This window comes from Lissotriton helveticus, chromosome 1_1 (genome assembly GCF_964261635.1).
Source record: "Lissotriton helveticus chromosome 1_1, aLisHel1.1, whole genome shotgun sequence".
In the NCBI taxonomy this organism is placed as follows: domain Eukaryota; kingdom Metazoa; phylum Chordata; class Amphibia; order Caudata; family Salamandridae; genus Lissotriton; species Lissotriton helveticus.
The window spans coordinates 1181509787-1181530212 of record NC_136057.1 but is presented as its reverse complement, the minus strand read 5'-3'; the positions used below and the strand labels follow the sequence as shown (position 1 = coordinate 1181530212).

The following is a 20426-nucleotide window of genomic DNA, read 5'->3' as shown; positions in this document are numbered from 1 at the left end:
AATCTCCCTCTACTAGGTTTTTGGCATGCTGACTTTATTTAAAAATATTGCAAACTATAAGTTTGTTCACAGTACTGCTGTGACTGATTCCTGTTAACTAAACATCATTGTAGTCTGCTAGTAACTATGACTTAATGCTTTGTATTGTTCATTCTACTACCTGAAAGCATATCTTCTTTGTTTATCACACTTGTTTATCTCATCCTAATAACTCCATTTCAGCAAATAACAAATGTAACCCATCAATGAATGTCTTACGTATAACAACTGTAGAATGTCCTCCATTTCATTTCCATCTGCCTAAACCTCATGTGCATTCGATTTAGATTTTGGTGCAAGTGGGGAGTCACCACCACCTCTGCCAGAAAGGACACCTGAATCATTTGTATTAGCAAGTGAACAGAGTGAGTCTTGCATTTTGCTTTTTAACATTTGATTGTTTGTATCAGATTCCTTTGGTAGTTTCAATGGCATAACTGTCAAAGCTGAGCATCGGGTGGGTGGAGGGTTGTAAACGGTAGGTCTTAGGCACAATTTATTTTAAAGTCTTGATAATTTGAGTGTTAAAACAAGTTATAAAAACTGAATATATGTAGGTATTCAGTTGAACACACACCTCGTATTTGAACAACTTAAAAGAGGAAGCTCCATGGAAAAGAACCTGATACACTAACAAGATTATCCTTATACAATAGGTATACTCCAATCGTCTGTTATCTAGAGCTCCATTTTCTGTAGTTTTTGTCTCTTAGTAGATAGAGGACAGAAATTTCAGCTTCACCCTAGGGAAAGTTTTATTTTGGTTTCTGAAAGGAGGGGGAGCTTGTGGTAAAATAATTTGATTAACATAGAGGAGACTCATATAAAATTGAAGAAGGGGATAGAGGTTGTGTAGAATGATCTCAGATCCAAATAAGAGGACATGGACAGATGAGCCATCTGGATGTTCACGTTTTGGAGTTCTTAGAAGTACCAGGTTTGTGTTTTTCAGTTGGTACATCAGAGAAAATATAGGTGAAGCTCAATGCCCTTGATCCATTGTTGAAACGGTATGATAGAACTGCAGATGGTAGTAAAGAAAGTTTTTGATTGTCCACTTCTCAAAAACTGTTGCCCCAAACTTTGGGTCGTGTAGATTCTATATTATGTATATATTCCTTGATGGGCCTGCCCTCGTTTTAAGGGGCATTTACTTTCTTCAGTGTCTTTTGTTGTCATGTATAATGAGATATGCCTGAGCAAGATGAGATATGGCAATACGGCGATTTAATCAGAATAAGATTCAGTTGGTGAAAACATAGCCTGATACTTAACCCTTAGGGCACTAACTCTCTTCCAGTTGCATGTCAGAGTATACATGGGCATCCCATAACATTTGGCAATGCGTGTACAAGTGACAAAATGATAGACCCCTCTCAGAGGACAGCAGACTATATGCTTTCACTACTTACTTTCACCAAGGCACTTAATATCCTATCTATTCAAAGTATCCTTGCATGGAAATCTTAATGTAATACCATCTTCTTTAAGTTCTCCATTGTTGGGGGGTGTGGCCTGACCGCATGGCTGCCACAACATGACCTTCAGAGCTCTTGCTCAGCCAAGAGATTTTCGCCCTTACATCCTGCAAAATCCTGCTTAAAGTGATGCCTTTTTTTTAACAGTTATGTCAATTGTCAAATACAATGCTGAGCTCTGTAACCCAGAGACAGACTGTCAGATGTTACACATAACATATTGCGTTGACTTTTAGTATATACATTATGCAAAAACTGAAATAATAAACAACCCCCATCCCCCCTGCACTATCTTTGAATCACACTGATAATAACACAAATTCGCCTGCACATGAAGAAACATTATCCGCAAGACCGTAGAGATCCAGAACCACAACTCCTGCCACACTTGACCCTCAACTGCCACGTCCCTCACAGTAGGGGGTCTAGGTCCAAACCCCGATATGTCGCCCACCTCTTCCAGATCTTAATATGCTTCAACAGGCACCCTCGTGCCTGAAAGATAGGAACCTCCAGACCCATATTGAAATCTAAACCATTCTTCCATGCCGAGAGCCGAGGTGGAGCTCCAGCCTTCCACTTACGGGCAATTCCCCTTTAGCCCGCGTAAAGCCCAGTAGCATCAGATGGCACTTATAAATATTTCCCCCCAACCCCTCGATTATATGTAACAGCACCAATTTTGGGGAGTACGGGAGCTCCCAACCCAAGACCTCAGCAAGGCCAGTCAAAACCCCCTGCCAGAACCTTTCAAGCACCACACACTGCCAAATTTTGTGAAACAGGGTACCATCTGCAGAGCCACATTGTAGGCACACCGGGGTCTCTATGAAGCCCGCCCTCCACAGCCTGATGTGAGTATAATATACATGGTGAAGATAATTAAATTGGATCAACTGAAGGCGCATGGCTATTGTTGCTCTTCGAGGGGACGCAATCGCTTCCATCCAGTCCTTCTCATCCAGGGTACCAAGGTCATACTCCCACCCCACCCTAAGTTTATCTAATGCAGTGGGGTAATTTGTCACCAGAGTTTGATATATCTTGGAAATATTATAGTATTGAAGGTCACCCATAAATACTTTGGTTTCAACATGACTAAACTCGGGAAGAGGCTCCCACTCCGCAATACTGGGAAGGATGGCGTGTCTAAACTGCAAGTATTTGAAAAATTGTGTTTTAGGCATCTGATATTCATGCTGGAGATCCTGGAACGATTTTAAGACCGTGCCACGCCTAACGTCCCCTAGGGTAGAGATCCCAATGTTATCCCAGTCTCAAACACCCCTCAAGCCCGCAAGTTGTGGCAATCTACCATTGGACCAAAGGGGAGTCTTCCGTGGCAGCCTGCCCTTGTGGTGGACGGCGGTGTGTTGCGGATAGAAGCCAAATATAAGACCATATGTTCGGAATAGAATCCCACCTGGTACCGCTCCACTGCATATGCAGGATCAGAGCGATCACCATACCACCATTCGTTCAATATCAGGAGTTGAGGCCATATAGTAGGACTGGACGGCTGAGGTGGCCAGCCCACCACAATACGTGGACTGAAAACACGTCTGTAGCGCTACCCTGTGTGCCCTTCCTGCCCAAAGAAACTGTCCCAGTACCGAATTAACCTGGCGGAACCAACAGGGTCTAACAGGGAATGGATGATTATGTAGCTGGTATAGCAAACATGACAATGAGACCATTTTAAAGATGGCCGACCGACCTGGAAGAGAAAGGGGCATATGAGACCATGTTCTCAATTTGTCGCACACCCGCGCCCAAACAGATGCTACATTACGATTCCAGGACTCCCCCGAGGAATCCGACAGAAAACCCCCCAGCTATTTCATACCGACCGCAGTTACCTGCACCGCAGAGGCCCAGGTACCCAATGTCCACAGTACACACTTACTCGTATTCGTAAATAGATCGGAGGTCTCCCCGAATATTTCCATAATACGCAGCAATCTAGGCCCGTCCTATTGACGTCAATCAAAGAGAAAAAAACATTGTCTGCGTAGATTGCGATATGGTCCGATAGTCCCTGTGCCCATTCAAAGCCCGCTACTTGTGCGTCAATCTGCAGCCAAGGGCTCCATCGCGAGGGCAAAATAGAAATGGAGACAGCAGGCACCCCTGACTGGTACCCCGCCCAATAAGAAAAGTGAAGGAGGCAGCTCCTGCAAACTGGACCGATGCCGTGATATGTGTATAAAGAAGTTGGACCCTAATTCAAATTATTCAAAAGCGCAAAGAGATACGTCCAACTAAGGGAATCAAGAGCCCTATCCATATTCGCCAAGAGAAGAGCCGCTGGCATCTCCAGCCTCCGAATCGAGTCTATAGCAATGTGCGCCCGCCGAATATTGTGCCGTGTAGCGCCTGTTGAGGCATGAAGCCCGCCTGGTCCATATGGACCTGCGAGGTGATATGGGAGTGAAGGCGAGTGGCCAAGGCCTTGGCCAAAATCTTGGCCTCAATATTTAGCAGCGCAATGGGGCGCTATGAAGAGTGTTGGTCCGGAGGACGGCCCGGCTTTTAGAACACGACCACTTCGGCATGTCTCCAGTCCCTTGGAAGGCACCCATGCTCCCACGCCTCCTCCCCAACCCGAAAAATATCTCTTAAAGAACTCGCTGGGGAATCCGTTGGGCCCTGGGGCCTTCCCAGAATCAAGTTCCCCCTAATGCCATACCCAGTTTCTCCACCGTGAGTGGGAGATCCAATTTCGCCCGAGCCTCATCGGAGAGAGACCGATGCAGAAGATCTAAAATAAATTGGCGGACCATGTCCTTTGACAAGGACTCCCGTGGAGCAACGATGAAGCAATTTACTGGACTTATCGCCCATTGATAGATCCTACTACGGGACACCAGCCATGCAAAACTAGCCTCATCCAGCAATAAGTCTGCATGTGTTTGTCTCACCACTAATAACTGTCGATGCGCCAGGGCCCCCCATCCTCCCTACCTGCGCGTTCCAATTCCAACAATGAGCCTCCAAGCACACTCGGGACTCCTTCTTACACCGCTGTTGCGCGGAGCAATAAGATATGTCCACACCCCGAATGGTAGATTTCATCGCTTCCCATAGCAGTGCAGTATTCGCCACCAAGCCCACATTAAGATCCAGACATTGATCAATGGCCTGTCCCAAATGATCCTTATACTGGTCCTCTTGCAGATGCCAGGGGGAGAGACTCCAACGAAAAGGTGGCCTCGCAAGGCCGAACCGTAGCATAAGTGCGACTGGGGAGTGGTCCGATAGACCCCTGGGAAGGATCTCCGCATCCGTTACTCTCTCAGCCACTGCAGCCGGTACAAAGACATAGTCCAACCGTGAAAACGATTCATGCACCACAGAGAAATATGTATAACCCTGCTCCTCCGCATGCTGCTGTCTCCAGGAGTCCGCCGAGCCCAGACCTGACACCAAGGAGGATAATTTAGTTGTTTGACCAGCAGCTGACGTTCCCTCTCGTCGCCATCTATCCCGATCCCCATCCATCACATCATTCCAGTCACCACCCACGGCCGTCACTCTATCCGGGATATCCGCCCACAAAGTCATAATGAGTTCAGCTAATGTCCAGGACAGAGGAGGAGGAGCATAGACACTACCCAGCACCACCAGTTCCTCATAAATGGATCCTTAAATACCCCTGGGTGTCCGCCAACATTTTGGAGTGAGCATATGGGACCCTGCGATGAATAAGGAGCCACCCCACAGGAGCCCCTCGTGATCCCAGTGTGGAAAACCTGGGAATACCCATATTGCCGTAAGCACAGGGCCTTGGTCCCCCAATAAATGTGTCTCCTGCAACCTAAGAACATTACCCTGGCAGCGCTTTGCCTGGTGAAGGATAGCCCCCCCCCTCCTTACTTTAGCCAGTGCCTCCCTGACATTCCTACTCACAATCCTAAGGGACCCGGCAGTAGGACATGGGCTAACAGCAGAGGCGGACATCTAGAGAAACAATACACACAATGAGCAGGACCTGCGGTGACCTATAAATACGCAGCGGCACAACATAGCAACAGTATGACAGTGCAGTGAAATCAAAACCATCCCCCAAAACGTAATAATTAGAGCAACGATTAAAAGACTTGCAGTGGGTGAACAAAAAAATCCCCACAAACCCCAACCTCCCTCCCCAATACCTCAAAACCACTGAAGTATCTGTTGCGGTGAAGGCGGCATGGTGACCCCAACGGCAGCCACCGGCCCACCTCCGCCAATGGATACTCAAAAGTCCCCTCATGAAACCCGGGCTGGCCCCCGGACCGCAAAGGCCGACTGGGGATAGTAGCCCGATTCTATGCTTTGACCGCTTAAACAAATATGCATGTATGTTTGTCCACCAGGAAAGTCCAGAAGAAGTTACGAGGCTGGCATCCCCGAGCGGGGCACCAAGACCGCTCTACTGACATCACCATGGGACTGCGAGCAGCATCTGGATCTTGAGCGTCTGTTCCCTTTAACTTTGGGTCTAGGTGGCTTGCGAGTGGATTCACTAATTGACGAGTTGGATTCGAGTCTTGGCAGTGTACGCGAACGCACCCGTACTGTCTCATCTGTCCATTGGAAGACGTCCTCGGGGGAATCATATATCAGCGTTCGTGACTGGTAAACAAACCTCAGCTTAGCAGGATACAAGAGAGCGTACAGCAGCTTCAAGTCACGTAGGCAGGCCTTCGCTGCCATAAAAGATTGGCTTTTCTGCTGCACCAGGCGAGTAGTCTTGAAATATAATGATACAGGCATTGTCAAAATGCAATGGTTCCTTAAGGCGGGCTTGTTTCAGGATAGCATCCCGATCATGATGATTTAAGATTTTCGCTTTGACTTGTCGTGATCGTGCTCCCGGTGGCGGCTTCTACATGAGGGCTCGATGCGCCTTGTCAATGATAAAGCAATTAGGCATAGATTCTGGGGAAGCCAACTAGCTAGCCATTTCGTCAAGAACTGTTCATGTCCCCCCACCCCCCCACCCCATTATACACAACACTGATGATAAAAAGGCCACACCAAGTCCGCCACTATGCGGGAGGGGCACTTCACCACCACACAGGAGTAGGCCTCCGGTCAACGAGATGTGCCACCCCGACCGGACCAAACAGGATGTCTCAGGAGCCCCAAGCACTCACTCCACTCACGGTCCGACCTGGCCGCCGGCTCTTACAGTGGGGAGGAAGGCCATGGCCCCACCGGAGATGGCTCCTACACCCAAGGCCGAATGGACCACAGTGCGGCACCCAAAGCTACTCAAACACCCCCAAATTCGCACGCGGCCCGATATGACCACCAATACAATTTGGGGGAGGGTGGGGGAGTGTAGGACTCTGCACACAGCTGGGAGCCCTCTGTGCAGAAGCCGGCCACAACACTCACAGACACCCCCAAAGTGTGTCATCTCCCCACACTCGTGACCCGATCCCACCACCGATGTGAGGGCAGGGGTACAAGGACGGGGTCCTCACGCACCCCCAAGATAGGCCAGCTAAGGCCTCCACAGAAGAGATGGATCCCTTGAGGCCTGAAAGTGGCAGATCTCTGTAAGGATATGAGGGGAGGGAGGAGTGCTCTTTGCCAGTACACCAAGCCACCTCACCCCTCTATAACTGGTCACCAGCACAGTGTCCTTCGCCACTCTCCTCCAAGCAGGGACCCACTACCGGAGACTGATAGCGGCACCAAGGGGCAAACACCGGAGGCCCCCCGCACAGAGGCCGGCTGAATCGCGCACAGTCTTCCCTGACGTGCGTCACCACACTACCAATCTCACACACCCCCCCCTCCTCCTGCATGTGGCCCAATCCGACCATGGGATCGAGGACAGGGCAACAGTAGCGGGGTTCACATACACCCCCAGGATCTACTGGCCAGGAGTCCTAGCGGAGCAACGGACACTCAGAGCCCAAGAAAGGCAGAACTCCCAGGCGCGGTTCGTCCATTGGGGAGTGGGGGCGTAGCCCCCCCTGCCCGACGCCGCCCGCAGCTCCCTCATGACAATCATGTCAATGAATCAACATGACGTCAGACCGCAGGGCGGGCGTCATGCTGATTCATTGACATGATTGTACAGGCGGCAACACAAGTACGCATGCTTGGGGACGGAGGGTGAATTTTTACCCGTGCCCACGCATGCGCACTTGTGTTTTTGCGGCGTTGCGCATGCCCATCAGGAGCCATAATGGGCGTGCTGCGGGCGAGAGGGTACCTGCACCCCTGGCGCCAGGATTGGCCAGGGGCGCTGTGAGCCTATGACGTGTGGGGAGCAGAGCCCAGAGGTGGCGCGGACCGGGACCGGCAGCAAGGTAAGAGTGTGTGTTTTTCGGTGTTCCAGTAAACTAGCTTGCACAAATGACTTGAGATAGTTCAGTGTGTTAAAGCATCTGCTGCAGAAATGTGTGCGTCTATTCCAGGTCACCCGTTTATTTCACGGCATGGGGTTTTGGAAATGTAAAAATTCTCAGAATTTCTATTTTGATAGTTGCAAAAGCCTTCAACAGATTTCATTTTATAAACATTTTCCAGAAAATGAGTTATCAACTTTGTCACCACAAATATAATGTACTCTTTGAACTAAGGTTATAAAATTTCAAAATGTTAACAAACGGTAGAGGCGGAATAGCATGATATATGCATTTATTATTGCATGCATGTTGGTGTATGTTTGTATGTGAATTTGTATAGTACATACCTAGGGCTTACAGGATGGCAAATACATGGGCGGTAGAAGGTTTCCAGCATAAAAAGGTAGGGGTGATGTAATATGTAAACTGGCACATCCTTCAACATCGATCCTAAAGGCTTGTTAGAGTCCATAATTTATTTTTATATGGTCATAAAAATACATGAATGATGGATGGATGCAGGGTGGGTGCATTAATGATTGTTCGGTGGATGGGTGGGTGGATGGGTGCATGGATGGATGGATGGATGCATGCATGCATGATGGGTGGATGGATGTATGAATGATGGATGCAGGATGGATGGGTGGATGCATGAATGAATGATGTATGGATGCAGGATGGATGGGTGGATGCATGAATGATGTATGGATGTATGGATAGATGCATGGATGCATGCATGATGGGTGGATGCATGATGGATGGATGGGTGGATGCATGAATTAATGATGTATGGATGCAGGGTGGGTGGGTGGCTAGATGGGTGGATGCATGAATGATGTATGGATGGATGCAAGGTGGTTCGGGCTCGCTCGCTGCGCTCGATCGCTGCGGTGCAATATGCAAATTAGTTTACGCCTCACCACTTTCAAATGTCACCAGCCGCCCCTGAGAACTCCATAGGGACAAGGGGGGAGGGTCGCTCTGCAGACTCACCAAACCACCTCACCCCCTCCGTAGCAGCACGTCCACGCTGTACAGTCCGCCGCCTCGCCGTCAATAGGGACCCACAGCCGAGGCTTTGTCGGTACCACAGGGCTGGGTATCGCCCAACTCTAGTTCCTTCCGCGACCGGGCCATCAGCTCCACACCGCCTCAGGCTCGTCACAGAGCCCACCGGCCATGCACCTCAACGGAACGGGCTGGAGCACGCCCAAGGCTGATTGATGGCACCGCCGCCGTGTACCCGCGGCACTCGGCACCCCCTCACAGCGTTTCCACAACAGTAAAGATCGTCGAAGCAGGATAATTAAAGGATTTAAGGAGGGGCTCAGCGGAGCTCGCATACAGTACGACCACCATGGTGGCTCACTAGGCCACGCCCCCTAAAGTGATGCATTTAATGAGGACCTAGCTGCAGCAGATAAAAGCTGAGCTAATCCTGGCCCCAGTTCCAGGAAAAACAAGGCAAATCCGGGACACTGCGGCCTAGCTGGGCCTGCAGTCTCCCAATGTACTCCGCGGAGAGCGTCTACTCTGGGTTGAGTATGGGGGTCCAACCCATTCCTGACTCAGCCAGGACTAGGAGAGGCTGAAGGAGACTGATCCGGAGGTAACTGGTCACCCATGGGTGTGGCGGCGCAGGCCGAAGGCCCTGTGATGTGGCTGGAGGTTGGGCTGCCCCCGACACCGGGCCTCTGCTGTGGATTGAATGTGGGGGGCTGCTGCGGTGCCTGAAACCAGGGGCCGGGGGGGACTGCAGCTGAGCACCCGTGACTGGCCTGGCGGAGGAGCGGGAGCGGCTGGCTCTGTGGGGCGCTCCGCCCTGGTTTGTGGCTTTGGAGGCTGGGGGCTGCATCTGCAAGGGGGCTGGCGCATACTGTGGAGCTGCTCTGCGGGTGATGCTGCCCTGTAACCAGTGAGGGTGCCTGCCTCTAAAACGCTGCTGAGACGTCTCACGGTCCATGGGTTGATAAGTGGAACTGCGTGCTCTGGGTAGAGGACATCGGTACATTTTTGGCTGGCCACTGTGGACTCGGGAGAGACTGCTTCAGATTCCTTGAGGGTGGATCTTCTGGCTGTTATCCAGGGATCACGCATGGCACTGGAACATCAAATGAAAGCAGTGTCGATAGATGTAAATCTTCTGAGACTGATCTACGAAAAGTCTCTGACAAGGTGACCAATGCTGAAACTAATATTGAAACCCTGCAGGGAGAGGTAGCTACTTTGAACCGTCAGATGCCCACAATGACTACCACGGTTGTGGAGCTGGGCAAGAGAGCGGAAGACAAGGAGGGTAGCGCCTGGCGCAGTGACATTCGGTGTGGGTTTTCTTGAGAAAGTGGAGTGCTCGTCTTCTGAACGTTTCTTGGAAGACTGGATTAGATCATCTCTGCAGCCATTGGGCCTTTCCGATATCTTTTTAATTGAGCGGGCCCACAGTTACTCACCCCACCCCGACCCCTGGGCCGTCTTTGCTAAGGTACTCAGTTATCGAGAAAGACTGCATTTTGAGAGCGTCTCATTTTCTTGACGGAACCTAAGATGTTTGGGAATGACTTGAGGCTAGGGATGGTGCTACTACCATTGGTGGTGGTCCCAGTTGACAACGGAAATGGGGAATGCACCCGCACTGGTACTGATACTCTGAACTTGTTTCTCTTGGGCTCTGATAAACTATGGATTGGGGAGGATGGAGCAATGCATTTGACACTTCCGCCATCCTCTGAGGAGGGTGGAATGTCACTTGCTCAGTCATCCGTGGATTCTGCCTCGAGGGCCCAAGCCCTATGTCTAAGATGATTCTGGACACTGCTATTACAGGGGTGGGAGCATGGAGGGTTGAGTGGGTCAGAGTAGGCAACATCATGAGGTGTTTTACTGATTGAACTGTTGGAGGCGTATTCGGATGGGAAATGGCGACTCATGAAAATGTTAGGTTCAAGTGTTTTTCTCTGCTGAGTCTTGATTGGCATGTTGTGGCTGCATGGTACACTTGTGCTTGAGGTATGCTGGATTCTGGTTGGTCTTTTGTGCTACGCAAGGGTGTCATTTAAATAGGGGGATGTAAATAAGTGTACCTGGCTGGGGACATGTCTGGTTCTTTGCTTCTTTTAGTAGGTCCCCGTTGGACCAACTGGGGTGTTTTCCATCCTGAGACTACTGTGGGTGGGCTCCTGTAGTCATATATTAGTACTATGGATGTCCGTGGCAGAGTGGGGAATGGGAAGTTTGTTTCTCAAGGTTTATGAGTAAGGTGTTCTGATTGTTACAAGGATGTTTTAGCCATTTCAACATGAGCATTTCAGAAAATGGGACATCAAAACTTAAGACAAAATGACTAACTATAAACTTCTTTCCAGCAATGTAAGGGGCCTCAGCAATTGTAAGAAATGTTAGTGCTATCGCTTCTCAAACATCATGGAGCTAGCATAGCATGTCTCCAGGAGACCCACTTAACTGAGATTGAAGCGAACAAGCTTGCAAAAATATGGAGGGCGCAGACGTATTATGGCACTTATCCGTCCTTCTTTAAGAGGTTGTTGGTATGTATTGCTCCCTGGGTGCAGTTTGCATTAACATACATGGAGGCAGATGACAAGGGCCAGTATATACTGGTTCAGGTGACATAAGATGACCAAGAAATGGTGGACTTTAATTCTTATGGTCCAAATACTGATGACACCTTTTATACTACACTGACTGATGTAATGTCTCCTACAACTGGGATTGATGTGTTCTGAGTGGGTGTTTTTAATTGTGTGGTGAATGGGAATTTGGATCGCCACACCTCAAACAGCGATGTCTGGAGGGACACTCACCTGGGGTGACGGTTATATACCCGTCACTCAGCCACACATGGTACATTTAGCAAGTTGAATCGATTTGGAGATGCAACACAGCTGCAAGGGTACAGGAGGTAGTACATCTTACATGATATGTATCTGATCATGCAACGGTTGCATGCTGATTCCAATTGAGAGAAAGCCCCCCGATTCCCCTACTCATGGAGATTCTCTTCTGAGATACTGCAGGACCAGGTGCGTAGGGAAACTATAGCGGAGCCCCTGACATACTATACAGACATAAACTGGACGACCGCCCAGAGCCGTGCAACCGAATGGGAGGCACTGAAAACTATGCTAAGGGGTAGAAGTGTGGGTCTTGCCTGTGGAGTGTGACGCACAATACAGACAGAACTCCTTAATAAGGAGGAAACCCTGGTAACATTACAGAGGCCAGTGAGTGGAGAGGAGCGTGGACCGGAAACTGAAACTGAGCTGTTGCGACAGGTAACATAAACTAGGGAAACGGAAACAGTCGGAACACCGTGCTCTGACACACGTGTTCCGCTCTACCATGCTTGCATTAACCAATCATATGCCGTCACCACGCATATGCATGGTTAAGGCAGTGTGAGGTCGAGCGGCTGTAGGACTAAAGCAGGAAGACGGCGTAGTGAGGTAAGTAGGGCTGTTTTTTTTTTAGGGCTGGGAGGGGTTAGGGTAGTTTATGGGACAGCGCGGGGTAAGGGTAGTGTAGGGTTTTAGGCCTTAGGGCAGTGGGAAGGGAATGGGTAGTTGAAGTTTTTAGTGTTGGGGGGGGTCAGGGTAGGTTTTAGGGCAGTGGAAGGGATTGGGTTAGTTTAAGAGACAACGTAGGGGTGTTCGGGGGAGGCGGGGTAGTGGCAACCTTAGCCAGACATACGCCTTCACCATTGATGCCTATACCACGAAATTTCATGGTAAAGGCATGCGTGGTAAAGGAATGTGTGGTTAAGACACATTCGTGGTTGGGCTGCGTGGTAGAGGCAAGCGTGGTTAAACCATTCGTGTTTCTATCATACAGCCCGAGGGACAGGCTGAAGCATTACACATTGAAATCATATTGACAATGGCTTCATCGATAGGGAAGACTCATGGCCTGGATCCCTCGACGTGGGTTGCCCTGTACCCTGATACTCCACCTCACAGATTCCAGAGGGGGATGAGGCACAAACCCAGAGTGACATATTGGAGGTACATCGAGAACACTTGGAGCAGATGTACAGTAGCCAGGTGACCCAGACTGTGAACGGCTCCTAGAATATTTGACAGAAATACAGGTCCCACATAATGCAGAGGGTAAAGTGGCAGAACAGGAACTAGACTCAGCACTCGCATTCAAGATGATTCAGCGGCCATAAAGTTTCTCCCAATGGGGAAGATGATGAGAAAGGATGGCTTCACAGTCTAATTTTATCAGACCTATAGTACAGTGGTGGCTCCCCATCTATTCACGGTCCATGCAGAAGCACTAGCTAAAAGTACTCCCGACATCATTGCGTGAAAATACCATAGCAAATATCTTGAAAACTGGTGCTGTGCAATCTGACCGTCCTCCTATTGTCCAATCACGATGATCAATATAGACATGAAAATCCTGTGTAAAGTTCTTGCATTGCAATTGTCACCGGTCATTGTCAGGTTGGTCCACCCGGACCAGTGTGTTTTCATACCCGGACGGAACGCTACCATGAATATTAGGTGGTTAATGCATGTCATGCATGAAGTGGAGGATAGTGAGTGACAATTAGCCATGGTACCCCTTGATATTGCAATGGTGTTTAATACTGTGAACTGGCGGTCCTAGAGGCAATAGGGTTTAAATCTTGATTTACAAACTGGGTGAGTTTGCTCTACGTGGAACCCTTGGCCAGTGTCTGTTTGGGTAGTCTATGTTCCTCCCCTCTGTAGGTCCAGAGGATAACACAACGGGTGCCTATTGTCGCCCTTGTTGTTCGCGATGGGATCCAGAGGCTCTGAAGAGAAATGGAGAGGTGGGTAATCAGAGTGGGGAGGGTTGGACCATTTAAACTCACTCTATGTAGATGACCCACTTTTTTACCTGTCGGCTCAGAGGAAATTGCCATTGCCTCTGGAGCATTTTGACGAGGACCCCACCACATTACCAGATTTACCCTTGCATTGGGAAACTGACCAGTTCCGATAATTAGGAATAATGGTGGCCCATGCGGTTCAGAAACTGAAACAGTATAATATTGATCATGTGACAGAGGGCCTGACTAAGTCAGTAAAATACTGGAACACGCTCCCCATGTCCCTTATGGGACGGGTGTCAGTGGCGAAGATAGTGTTCTTGCCACCCAGCCTATATATTCTACACCACTCATTAAACACATTACCAAGAACAGTCTTTAAGTGTTTACACTTCTTATTAATAACTTTAGTGTGGGTGGAAGGTAGGAGCAAAGTGACATGAGAGACCCTTCAACTACCTTTTGGAGGATGGGGGGATTGGCACTGCCTAATATGGAAATGTACTTCCCAACATCAGAGGTGCAGCATGTAGCCCACTGGTTGTCAGATTGGAACAACTGGGAAAAGGATTTACTTGCAGATGACTCGAGGAAAGGAACGCTTGTGCAGTTGCTCCACGGGGAGTGTGAGACGGGATCCCGCAGTTTATTACACTTGAGGCAGCACAGGAGACTTTTGGTGTGGGTCGGGCCAGGTTTTATTGTGTTCAACTATTGTAGACATAGTGCACTGCGTCTGGCCTATGTACCCAGAAGTCCTGACTTCCTCTGAACGGTTTAGGATGCTATTGGAATTTGGCAGAGGTAGACACTTGGTTTCCCACTTGTATAGAGCCATGCTGTGACTTGGGAAGAAGAACTGAGTACACCACAAGAGGAAGCACAGTATAAAGATATTTGTGCATTAGTCAAGTAGGGGACATGCAATGCGCGGTTCAAAATACTATGTTTTGGTTACATACACCGCAGGTATATCACCCTGGTGTTCCTGCATAAAATAGACCCTTTCAAAACAGACAGATGCCTTCAGTATCAGGGCAGACTAGCAACCTTTCTTCATCTAGCCTGTAAAATTCAGACAACTTCAAAAAATACATGCGATTGAAACAATCTAGTTTACTACAACTTTGATATAGAATAATACAATTCCCTTAGAAACCATGGTTATTCAAATACTTAAAAAACAGAAAATATAGTAGGCTAACCTTTTAGATGATTCTCATCCAGAGTGCATGTTAAGGAGCTACTTAGTTGTTCTGCACACCTTTTCCAAGTAGAGGTTCCTTGACTTCCGCAGTAGAGTAGAGGCTAAATATGTGTTATATACTCAAATTCTTGTGGGTTACCTCCATTCCCAATATATTCAGGAATTGGTTTGTTTAGGATAATTGTTAAAACAGTGATTTTGTGATGACCATCATTTCTTACTTGTATAGATTACCCTTTTTCTTTTCAAATGTGTACCTAATCTGATTGGCAACTCATAACCAGCTTTTTGTGGAGTCTCGTAAAGGTTGTATCCTGCATTTTCAGCGCTAGCATGTTGTGAAGGCAGTGTTATTTATCTTTCTGACGCTTTGATGCTCCATTCAAACTTTTAGTATAGTTTTTAAAAGCCCTTGAATACTCACACAACAGCTCTTATGCGTGACCGGTGCCTGAAATGCTCTCTCCTGTGCTTAGGCATGTTCCTTCCCATCTTGGCCTACCCTGTACTTCATTGTCTCTCTTCAACTGCACTGACTCAGGCCCCTTGCTCATCTATTCTGTGCTTCCATAACAATGCCTCTATCCTTCATTCTCCTCCTGCCTTGTGGCCCTCGTCCTATTTGCAGTTATTGTGTCTAAGTGTGATGATATGAGGGATGGGGAAGTTGCAAGCACAAACCATTTTCATTTTACAAAATGGAAAACTATTTTTATTGCCATGTGGGTTTTTCTAGTTCACTGCCTTGTGTATGCCATTCAGCCTTGCATGATTTGGTGATTTCTTGTGTCGTCCTCCCCCAAACCATTAGCCCTTACTATGTTTTCTGTCTTCTACTCCCCAGTTCCTTTATGCTAAGAGAATACTGACTAGCTGTAACAAATTGAAGGCGAAATGCGCAGATTGTTAATTGTATTAACCCTTTATATTTATTTGAGGGTAAAACTTAAGTAAACCAACATCAGAAGTTGAAATCCCATCAAGCTAAAGACGTCTGTACCAATGTGTATATGTATGAAAAAAAATTATCTGCTTTTTGAATCTAGGTTGGCCTACAGAGAAGGCTCAACTCAAATTTCGCCTCATTCCTGTGACCCATTCACTTCTGTTAACATTTGATAACCATACAAATCATTTTCTCCTTGTCACTTTGTTCCAAACAAAATGTATATGAAGGTTTAGATCCCTTAGCCAACTATTAAATGTCCCATTAATCTTTATATATTGTAGAAACGTTGATAGGGGGGAAAAAAGAGCATTTTTCAGTGATTGACTCATTACCCCTTTTTCCTCATAACATGGTGCATACTTTTTTTGTTTTAAAGTGGAAGCTCCCAGGCAATTGTATGTACAAAATACGGATAGACACAATCTACTTCCTAATTTGTGTTATGTGCCTCTTTTACTCTTGGTACCTATTTCAGGAAAACCGCCAGCTTTCAATCAATATTATTTATTAGCCAAAATAAGAAAGCCTACATGAGGCCAGTATTTGTTTTTAAAATTAGAGCAATGTATATTCACTTTTGCTTTTTCTACCTTGTGAACATAAGCAGAAGTAAAGCTATAGATTTTGAGTACTACTTTCAGTTTTGCGCGCATTCACCCTCCGGGTTCCTTTTTTTTCCATAACAGATTTTATTAGCATACTTTCAGTTACTGAATTGTCCAATGGATTACATAATTATTTGGGATATATATATATATATCAGATCGTATACTTGTAATGATTTAACTTTACAACACAACAACCCCAATGCATTAGTATATGTCGATTACATATGCAGTAGCTAGATAAGGACCATAATTAGGAGGTTTACCCCTCAAGGTATAAGTCACTTCTGTGCCTCATAGGGACGAATTTCATAATCAATAACATCTGTCATTGCTGTCTGCCCCGGCAGGACCAACCCACGGTAATCTGCCCAACTTTGCCAGATTTTGGGATGTTTCTGTGGGCATCCATGGGCCAGGATGAGCGGAATCTCTAATCCCATACAGAAGTCCATTCCATTTTTCCAGGCCCTGATAGTATGGGGGTGATTCTGATTTCCATGACCTGCTGATGTCTCGCTTAGCGATGGCAAAACCAAGTCCAAAGAAGATGGAGTTTATACTTGTTACCGCCTATCGTGTCAGTTATGTGTAATATTGTGAGTCATGGGGATGTAGGCAGTTCCCGCCCAAGTATTTCCGTTGGGCATTTCTGATAGACTACTAGCCGCAGATTCCTTGATGTAGAATTATCCCCAGGCGTGAGACTGGATCCGGAAACTTTTTTTGCCACAGCATCCCTGGGGGGCGGGGCGACACCACGCGACTCCGCACAGGCATCGTACGCGTACGTGACGTCAGCGAGGTCACATAAGATCCGCACAGGCACGCCTACGTCAGTTTTTTCCTTTTCCATGTGCAACGCGGATCCGGTCCTTGCTTAGGGCCTGTTTAGGACCCCAGCGCCTACTGGTTCGGATCCAGGCATGGAGAATGTGGTGCTGTTCGGGTGCGGCTCCTCTGGGGCACCTCCATCAGGCCACGGCGTCCCTGTGGTGTCGTGGGAGTCCCTCTCGGTCCTTTGACAAGGTGGTCCTGTCTAAGGCCGAGGTGACGCCGCTACAAGCCGGTAGCTGCTGTACCGCGCTGTACCCGCTCCGGGTCGAGGCTGGGTGAGTACCCCTCGTCCCTCTCTGGGCCCCTCTCGTCCCTTCTCACAGGTGGCTGCCTCGTCCGGGGGAGAGTCAGAGGTTTAATTGTCCCTGCCACCGCCACATGGGTTGCCAAGCGATCTCTGCCACATTCTGGGCCGCGGCTGACGGAGGGCTTTGTGTCACTCCCCAGGCCCGTCTCCCTCCCCCACGCAGGTGGCTGCCTCGGCAAGGTTTGGGTCGGCGTCGTTCCGGCGCCGCCCGTAGCCGGTTTGGCTCCAGCTCCACTTTGGTCTCCGATACAGGGAGCCTTGTCCGGTGATGCCGGATGGCGCCGACGTCCTGCCTCAGGCAGTGGACTCTACAGCTCCGCGCAGGGGTCGTACCGCGGATTCATCTTTGGACACTCCTTCTTCCCCGGAGGCAGGCTGTATATTGGTGTCCTCCCTGGAGACTGGTCGTCGGGTGGTTTCTTTTTCACCGGCGTCGAAGGGCGGCTCCCCGCCCTTCCTGAGGCAGAGGTGTTCATCGGAAGAGCGGCTGGTCCCTCATTCTTCAGCTCCTTCTGACTTCCAGTTCTGGCCCTTGCCTGTCCCGCTTGGCCTCGGAGACGGCCGCCTTAGTTTGCAGCCGTCGCCCACAGAGAAGCTGCTTTCTCCACCGCGGGGCCCTACGGAGACGGGTGCGGCCTTCGCTCACGCGGTGTCCACGGCTGTGGGCATCCTGCGCATGGGTGACCTGGGGCTTACTTTCCGGCGGACCTTCTATTGGAGGTCCTCCACCAGGGCTCTGGTGGGAGGGAAATCTTACTTCCCTTTGAAGGTTCGTTCCTTTCTTCCTTGACGGGGGCTTGGAGGCATCCTGCCTCAGGGAACCCGGTGCCTCAGCATCTTCTGCACAGGCACCTCCTGGCACTCTGTGAACCGATGTGTCTTTCCCTTCATCCCTCGGCCGCCAGCCCTCTTTTGCGGACTGCTTTTCCCTCCCTGCTGCCACTGTTGACTCCGCCGCCGGGAAGGCCCGCTGGGTGGACTCTTGGGGGCACAATATGTACGCCTCCACCAGCGCTGGCCTGTGGGCCCCTTACAACTTGTGTGTTCTGGCTAGGGACTCCTCCTGTTTGTGGGACTCGTCTGAGTCTCTGGGATCTGCAGCGTCCCAGTAGACTGGTCAGGTAGACTTACGGCATAATGCGTTGGCTGGCCGGGAGCTTGCGACGTTTATTCTCCGCTCCGGACATCTCAGAGGTGCTGGGCCGGGCCATGGCTTCCTCAGTCGCTCTCTGTCGCCAGGCTTGGCTTCGGGACGGAGTATTCCCTGAGAATATTCTGGAGCGACTCATCAACCTTCTGTTTGATGGCGGCCTGTTGTTCCATGCCCCAGCTGACTACGCCATCCAAAGGCTCTTGGCAGGGCTCCATCCTCGTCGTCGTCGTCTTCCTCCTCCTCCTCCTTCTCCTCCTCCATCTCCTCCTCCGTCTCCTCCTCCGTCTCCGTCTCCTTCTCCGTCTCCTCCTCCTCCGTCTCCGTCTCCTCCTCCTCCGTCTCCTCCTCATCCGTCTCCTCCTCATCCGTCTCCTCCTCCTCCGTCTCCTTCTCCTCCGTCTCCTTCTCCTTCTCAGTCTCAGTCTCCTCCTCCTCCGTCTCCGTCTCCTCCGTCCCCTCCGCCGTCTCCGTCTCCTCCGTCTCCTCCTCCTCCTGTCTCCTCCTCCTCTGTCCCCTCCGTCTCCTCCTCCTCCGTCTCCTCTGTCTCCTCCTCCTCTGTCCCCTCCGTCTCCTCCTCCTCCGTCTCCTCCTCCTCCGTCTCCGTCTCCTCCTCCTCCGTCTCCTCCTCATCCGTCTCCTCCTCCTCCGTCTCCTTCTCCTCCGTCTCCTTCTCAGTCTCAGTCTCCTCCTCCTCCGTCTCCTCCGTCCCCTCCGCCGTCTCCGTCTCCTCCGTCTCCTCCTCCTCCTCTGTCTCCTCCTCCTCCGTCTCCTCCTCCTCCGTCTCCTCCTCCTCCGTCTCCTCCTCCTCCGTCTCCTCCTCCTCCGTCTCCTCCTCTGTCCCCTCCTCCTCCGTCTCCTCTTCCTCCGTCTCCTCCTCCTCCGTCTTCTCCTCCTCCGTCTTCTCCTCATCCGTCTCCGTCTCCTCCTCAGTCTCCGTCTCCTCCTCAGTCTCCGTCTCCTCCTCAGTCTCCGTCTCCTCAGTCTCCGTCTCCTCCTCAGTCTCCGTCTCCTCCTCAGTCTCCTCTGTCTCCTCCTCCTCCGTCTCCTCCTCCTCCGTCCCCTCCTCCGTCTCCGTCTCCTCCGGCTCCGTCTCCGTCCCCTCCTCCGTCTCCGTCTCCGTCTCCTCCGGCTCTGTCTCCTCCGTCTCCTCCTCCTCCGTCTCAGTCTCCTCCGTCCCCTCCTCCGTGTCCGTCTCCTCCTCCGCCGTCTCAGTCTCCTCCGTCCCCTCCTCCGTGTCCGTCTCCTCCTCCGCCGTCTCCTCCTCCGCCGTCTCCTCCTCCGCCGTCTGTCTCTTCCTCCTCCGTCCCCGTCTCTTCCTCCTCCGTCCCCTCCTCCGTCTCCGTCTCCGTCTCCTCCTCCTCCTCCGTCTCCTCCGTCTCCGTCTCCTCCTCCTCCTCCGTCTCCTCCTCCTCCGTCTCCGTCTCCTCCTCCTCCGTCTCTTCCTCCTCCGTCTCTGTCTCCTCCTCCTCCGTCCCCTCCTCCGTCTCCGTCTCCTCCGTCTCCTCCTCCTCCGTCTCCTCCTCCTCCGTCTCCTCCTCCTCCGTCTCCTCCTCCTCCGTCTCCTCCTCCTCCGTCTCCTCCTCCTCCGTCTCCTCCGTCTCCTCCTCCGTCCCCGTCTCCTCCTCCGTCCCCGTCTCCGTCTCCCCCGTCTCCTCCTCCGTCCCCGTCTCCTCCTCCTCCGTC

At 50.2% G+C, this 20426-nt stretch overlaps 1 protein-coding gene across 3 annotated transcripts in view; it reads left to right on the top strand.

Annotated features, from left to right (window-relative positions):
* Window positions 1-20426, top strand: part of PTPN12 (protein tyrosine phosphatase non-receptor type 12) — a 445738-nt gene that overhangs the window by 369899 nt on the left and 55413 nt on the right. For 2 of the 3 annotated variants that reach the window (XM_078679259.1, XM_078679277.1), the window contains exon 14: window positions 327-404. The exons of the other annotated variant lie outside the window; for it this stretch is intronic. In XM_078679259.1, the coding sequence (XP_078535385.1) occupies window positions 327-404 (78 nt within the window). The remainder of the gene's footprint in view (window positions 1-326; window positions 405-20426) is intronic. 3 annotated transcript variants of the gene reach the window in all.